This window comes from Doryrhamphus excisus, chromosome 3, assembly GCF_030265055.1.
Source record: "Doryrhamphus excisus isolate RoL2022-K1 chromosome 3, RoL_Dexc_1.0, whole genome shotgun sequence".
Classification (NCBI taxonomy): Eukaryota; Metazoa; Chordata; class Actinopteri; order Syngnathiformes; family Syngnathidae; genus Doryrhamphus; species Doryrhamphus excisus.
Genome location: NC_080468.1, coordinates 7,324,410 through 7,331,791, shown reverse-complemented (window position 1 = coordinate 7,331,791; position 7,382 = coordinate 7,324,410). Strand labels below are relative to the sequence as shown.

Genomic DNA, 7,382 nt, shown 5'->3' with positions numbered 1-7,382 from the left:
GCGACATCAAATAAACAATAAATTCATATGCTTTAACAAAAGATACGCAAAAAATAGAAAGAGAGACAGGAGTCCATCTGAATACATGCTAAATGACACCGCCTCCTTCTAGCATCTAGCAAGTATCCATAGCAACCACCTTCTGGCTCATTCCCTCCATCCTGCCCGCCTTCACATTCTAATTAGTCCCTTTCTGTCTTTTAATTGATTCCTATGTCACAAATCATGAAAAATCAGACTTCACACTTAAGACTATTTTTATTTTGCAATCTAAGATCTATATAAAATTAATGCAAACTTAATTTCTATATTAGTTCTAATATTAGTCTTTTGTGCATTTTTGAGTTCATGGTCAAGTTCAAGCTGCTCGCAGGTCAATCAGCCCCATAATGGGCTTGTATTGCCATCTATTGGCAATTTGTGGAACTACAGGACGGACATTTATTTACAAGCCTAGGGTTCTGCCGTGTGGCTGTTTTATGTCATTACACCATCACCGAATAAAATGACGTACTGTACAGACTTTTGTCGTCTACATGGAATTAATTTATGTGAAATACTCAAACTATAGACTTTAAAGGAAGAAAATATTTACAGCAGGAGACAATATCCAATTTTATTTGACATTTACAAAACAAATGTGCACGCAACACAAGGTCATTTGTTATAGTTGTAACCATGCGTGACAAACAATACTATTAATCAGCAAATTGAAATTAGGATTTTCCATTTTGCAAGAACGTCTTCATCAAGACTAGACACAAACATGTGGTTTATTAATTGCAATTAAAACCCACATAACTACAACTCATTGAATACATGTAAAAGTACATGAACGTGTACTCCATACACTCACAACAGAAGAAACACATTGCTAACAAACCATCTGAAATAGCTGAATGATCAGTAACATCCAAGAAAATACCTTCCAGAAAGGTTAGTACAGTAGCTCAGTCATAGTAAAACACTTACTATTCCTTGTCAGGCACTTTTCATTCAAAAGAATCGCTACTGAGATGTCGAGCCAGCTTGCGGCTCCCCCAAGTAGGCCATACTTGTCCATACATTGGACATCCAATGGAATAAGAAATTAGCGGCACTGGTAGCTGACAAAGAAGACATGAAGTCCCACAGTACAAGGCACCATCAAGCTATTGCAGCCACTTTTGTACTACTTGTGAGAGCTTCCATCTCAATTCTTTCAACAAACATGGCTATTGTTATAAAACAATTTGTGTTTCTACTTAAATATATTAATATAGAGCCATACATAGATATATAAATATCTGAGGGGGGTGTTTATTCTGTTCACAAGTTACGATTGCCTCATCGGTTTATGACACTTTGCTGCCCTCTGCTGCTCAACTATCAGACAACAGTTTGCCTTTAAAACAATACGGCACCCAAATATGACATGTTGAGATAAAATCCGAATGAAGAGTTATTTGAATTATGACCCAAAGTTAACTACTATGTTATTAAAGTAACAAAAACTGATGATATTTAATACATTGTCCTCTGCATTAATTTTGTCAAAAAGTGAAACTTCAGCTCACTTATAGCGCAACCATTGGGAGCATTAGTGGAAATACAATTCAAGAATTACAAGTTACTGTGATGCAATCAAATGCATTACAGAGCTTCTAGAAATGTTTGTGCGGAAGGGATTTAAAATGTAAAAACCGCAAAATGCTTGCTATTGTCCTAGCAAACATCAATATACACTTTCATTTCACTGTCACTGGCATCATTTCATAGTTCATCCTTACAATCCTTACATCACTTTGGGCTGAACTGGAGGGACATTTTCCAGTCAATATCTCATTAATCCACTTTTATATGTCTTTAATAAATCACATTTATGTGTTAATATCACACATTAGACCATTAAGTGGATAGTAAATAAATGGCAGCCTACATTGCATTGGAAGGCGTTAGTTCACGTCCACAAGGCAGCAGTAAGAGTGTGTGTGTCTGTCACCCGTGTCAGTTATAATTAAGTAAGGATTAAAAAAAAACTACAGATCATATTGCACTTTGAAGCACGTGACAGTGTGGACGTCACATACACATCATGTATGACGACACGCTTACCCCATATGAGTATGTGTGTTTTGATTGGCATATGCTCCTCACACACTCTCGCCACAAGATCCTATCAGCCACTCCCGTCTCCCCGCCATTACCGAGATGTGTAACCCATCTCACGGAGCTTGCTCAGAAGAATCTCAGTGAGGTCAAAGGTAGTGAAGCTGATTCCCACCGCAATGGGCCCTTTGACCCAGTTCATACTGAGGCCTTTGAAGAGTCCTCTGATGACCCCCTCCTCCGACATGATTTCCTTGATGGTGCCCAGGATGGTGCCGTACGTGTGACCCGTGACGCCTGCCGTCTGCATGCGCCGCCGTACCACATCCAAGGGGTAAGACGCAGACTGACCAATGAGGCCCGCACAGGCCCCAAAGGCCAGACGTTCATAAGAGTAAGGCTCTGGGCGGCCACTGTTTTCTTTACGGGGGAGGTAAATATAAAAGTTACAATGAAAAAGCCATTCGTGGACGTCTACGTGTTCATACTCTACCTGCATGAAGCTTCTTCAGCGTCTCATAGGTAAAGAAGCTGAGCCCCGCATAGGGAACCACGCCTAGTATGGTGGGGGCAAAACCTCGATACAGTGTCTTTAGCCCCTCCTCCCGAGAGATCCTTACGAATACATGCAGGATGTTGCTGTACCTTCACACAAAGGGCATGCCAGGGCTCAGTGACATCATTGTCTAATTTGCATACAGCAGGACTTATCGATGTTGATTTCATTTCATACAGCAGTAGGCCCATCTTATAAGACACTCAGGCAATAAAAAAAGTAACGCCAACTCCAAAAAAATATTAGGGTTAGGACATCAGTCTATCATCCACCCTCATAGGACAAGCAGTCTAACATTAATCTGCCATACATAAACATACAAACCGACAACACTACTGGCTTTGTTTACACCACATTCCACACCGCTTATGCGCAGGCTACGGGATCTCTGAAGTTACACAAGAGACGGCCGCTGCTTTAACAAGAGCAATATACAGAGCAGCCTAGTTAGCTTAAGAATAGGTTTCAAAGTGGGGAAGAAGGACAAAGTAAGAAGCCAAAAACATAATGGAATGAGAGGAGAACTTTATTCCCCACTAAGTCATGTGAGACTCTTCATCCATGGCTAATAGTTCATTCATTCATTCATTTTCTATATCACTTATCCTCACGAGGGTCACGGGCGTGCTGGAGCCTATCCTAGCCGTCTTTGGGCGAGAGGCAGGGTACACCCTGGACTGGTCGCCAGCCAATCACAGGGCACATATAGACAAACAACCATTCACACTCACATTCATACCTATGTACAATTTGGGGTCGCCAATTAACCTAGCATGTTTTTGGAATGTGGGAGGAAACCGGAGTACCCGGAGAAAACCCACACATGCATGGGGAAAACACAGTACTGAATATTTTTTAACGAATAATAGGTCATGCATGTTCTCCCCGTGCATGCGTGGGTTTTCTCCGGGTACTCCGGTTTCCTCCCACATTCCAAAAACATGCTAGGTTAATTGCCGACTCTAAATTGTCCATAGGTATGAATGTGAGTGTGAATGGTTGTTTGTCTATATGTGCCCTGTGATTGGCTGACAACCAGTCCAGGGTGTACCCCGCCTATCACCCAAAGACAGCTAGGATAGGCTCCAGCACCCCCGCGACCCTTGTGAGGAAAAAGCGGTAGAAAATGAATGAATAATAATAAGTCATAGTCAACCATGAAACAATGATTATTAATTAATTAATTAATTAGTGAAAACCCGCATTAACGCAAGGTAGTGATGTTCAAATTTCTGTAATGTAGCGAGAGACGACTGTATTATATATTTTATTACGGTCGCCGTCACTCTTTTTTATCACTCTTCCCACAATACTTTGGTTTGTCCAACAAACACTGCATTCTGTTGTATTTACAGCAATTTCTCTGACTTAGTGCGCTATTTCCAGTCTTACTTGGAGTCCTTCTGATTACTTATTTTGCTTAAAAGCTTGCCACTGTCATCACGCGCAAGACTGGCAATTGCATTAGTGAAATGACTCATTCTATTCTGCTCTATTACTGTAATTTGAATGACTCTAAGGAATATTTACAGTCTTATGTGGAGTCGTTCTAATGATATACTTTGTGAGTGGTTGCCGCTGTCAACCACAAACGCAGTATCAAGTGAGGTTATTACAAGCATGAGCGTTGTTGTGGGTTTCACTTCTGGATGATTTAGAATTTTTGTATGTAATTTATAATGTATTACGAATTGCTCCTGGGCACGCAACAATGCACTCACACGATCCAAACGTTCTTTAGCTGTTAGCGTGACTTCACACACAATTAAAAGTGGGCTTACATTTCCTTTGGTGTCACAGCCATCCGAGCTCGCACCATATCCAGAGGATATGTCAACATGGTGGCAGTGGTGCCTGCCATGGATCCAGCCAGTAACCTCGGGAGTGGAGGTAGGGCCCTGGAGGAGACAAAAGGAATCTTATGACTACATAGTTGTAATAAATAAACTATGTGTGTTTAGTCTGGTATGACACTCACTTTCCCTGGAAGCCGTAGTAGTCCCCCAGGAGACTTTTGTACTGCTCGTGAGCACAGAACTGGATGGCGGCATACGGGATGACCCGCACCATGGTGGCGGAGTTGCCCCTCCACAGACTGAGGAAGCCATCCTTCAGGTATGTGCGGTAGATTACCCTGTAGGCCTCCTGCCATGCAAAGGGAATAGTTCAACACTTAGAACAAAAGGTTTAGTCAAAACTGCTTGACCGTGGTCTTACATAGGTGGTAAATATGCAGTGATCAACTCAAACCTACTTTGGCAGAGAATCTCGCTGAAGACACTGGAAAAACAAAACACCCAGTTAATACTCTGCATTGCATTGCATTGCATTGCTATAAACTAGTGTCGTCTATGTGGGTATTCAATCCCCCTATAGTCTAAATTTAAAACACGTTCCACATTTAGACCAGCCCAGTATACAGCTTGCCTTGGAAGATGATTTTAGTCCTGTCCAATGGAGCGACAGCTGTCTTGGCCACAGCGCCTGCAAAAGCCCCCGAGAAGAGTGTGGTGATGACAGAGGGAGTCTTCTGCTTCATGCTCTGTGCAGCAAAGAAGGGGTCACTTTAAATTTTTCGACTGTGTTGTGTTTGTATTGCTGTAGATGATTAAATAACAGCAGGCAAAAAACAACTAATGGAATATCATGCACCAACGTACTTGTCTAATGAAGATGAACAAACACAGTAATTTAAGCAGCATGGCCGATAACAGAACTATTCAAACATTTGCAATAAAGATATTGCATGCTCAAAAGACTGCGTGGGGCCCCTTAATGTCACCCTATATAGTGTAGTTTTAATGGAAAATAAACTCATCATAACTCACTTCTGCCTGAGTGGAGGCCTGTGGCAGCCCATCTTCCTTAGTGAGTGACAGACGTTTCTCATGGACTCCACTCCCCATACCTGAGCACTATGCTCTGCTGCCTCGGCGCGCACTCATAAATCCAAACACTAGGGGGCAGCAGCACTTACTCTGGAGGCTAAAAGAGTTGAAGTCAAAAAGGAATAAAATACAAATTACCTATTGACAAACAATCAATGCACTTTCTTGCCAGTTGTTGTCTGCATTATTGGGGTGTATGCTATCAGCAATTATTTCAGTGATACAGTTATTGTTTGGAAACACTCACTTGGATAAACAGGGCTAAAACAAATACTACCCAGATACTTTTAAGCCACCTGGCAAAAGTTGCATCCCAGAATATCCCCTGAAGAGTACAGCTGCTGACCTGTACAGTAGGTGAAAGGTTTTTACTGGAGCCCAGCTAAGGCAACAACAAAGATTACTTCACTCATGTGCTCAGGTTACACTTTTTAAACAAGTTAGTGGCATTTGGAGAAAGAAAAAAAACCCAAGAACATTGCATGGGGTCCAGTAACTTTCTTCACAGGCAATGAGGTCTGGAATTTTATTTGGTGGTGAGCTAATCATTTTACTTTGCAATAACTGATTTGTATGACCTTCAAACCCTCAGGCTTACAGCGTGATTGTTGAACACAAGTTTCACAGTCAATTATCAATGTTGTTACTAAGATACTGAATGCAGTGGAACATTGAATATGTTCCACAATTTCAAAATGAATCAAAATTGTGGGGGGAGATATGTCTCAAAAGGTTGCATAACTCACAGGACTGCAAGACTTCAGCTTAGTGACCATGCAGGAAGAATGCAATGATGACCAGTGAACCAGAAATGGTTCATGCCTGTCATGGCTGCTCAGTACATTGGCAGGAATAGGAAAAGATGAAGAATAAAAAGGTACTAACAAATACACTTTATGTTGTACATTCTGCAATAAAACATCAAAGCTACATCAAATAATACAAAAGGACCCTATTTTGGACATATCTCCTTTCACCTCAATAACTGTCCTCACTCACACCAGCTTGCTTGTGCTTATCACTTACAAACTTCCTCCACTGATAATGAATCTGCAGCAGTTACCCACTACTCAACATACAGTATTATGGTCCTATTACTTCCTGACACAGCAGAGCAAACATCAATTATTCAAACTGCAGGAGAATGCAAGCATGCATGAATACATACTTGTGTAATGTTAGTGATCATTGCACTGTGTTCTATTGTTTTAGTGTGCTAGTGTTGCATTAATATCAGTGTATGTATATATGCAAGGGCATATAATAAGGGAAATTAACTACAATTCTGGTTGAATTAAATAAGATTTCTACACAAACTAGCTTACTCAGCTCAAATGTCACAGTACTTTGAAGTTTTGTCACGTTAATTCAATTATTTGCTTACTTTTCAGCATAAATGTGACACTGCTTACCTGAAGTGACACCAACAGGGCAAATTCCAACGCTTCCAACGTTTCCAGTGAAATTCCCAGACTTCTCTTTGCTTAAAGTTAGCCAAACATTAGCTGAGTTAACGCTCGCTAGCCGTTAGCTTGCTGCTACACAACTGCTTCCGTCTATATATATTTTTAAACACAAGAAATGCGTCGCGATGAAAATAAACTAACTACAGCAATAAATACAGTAACATTCGACTGATTCTGTCATTCACTCGCAAATTAGTGTCTATGACTGGCTGACATGTCGTCCACGCTGTTGCTGTTGCTGTTCTTGTCACAACTACCCCCCGCCTGTGCGCGAGGTTTGACAAGGACGAGTACCCATGCATTATGGGAAATGAAGTCTTAAAGTGACGCGGAGCGTAAAGATAGGCTAGCTCGAGGGGCGTCTCAGATGTCCAAGAATTTACG

General features: G+C 41.2%; 1 protein-coding gene across 1 annotated transcript; it reads right to left on the bottom strand.

Moving 5' to 3' along the window:
• Window positions 1–590: 590 nt before the first annotated feature.
• On the bottom strand, window positions 591–7,282 carry slc25a42 (solute carrier family 25 member 42). Its single transcript, XM_058068978.1, has 8 exons — window positions 6,945–7,282; window positions 5,473–5,629; window positions 5,072–5,186; window positions 4,899–4,924; window positions 4,623–4,789; window positions 4,426–4,542; window positions 2,582–2,733; window positions 591–2,508 (listed from the first exon to the last, which is right to left on the bottom strand). Exons 2-8 carry the CDS (start codon window positions 5,548–5,550, stop codon window positions 2,183–2,185), a joined length of 981 nt encoding a protein of 326 aa, XP_057924961.1. The 5' UTR covers window positions 5,551–5,629; window positions 6,945–7,282; the 3' UTR covers window positions 591–2,182.
• Window positions 7,283–7,382: the final 100 nt, after the last annotated feature.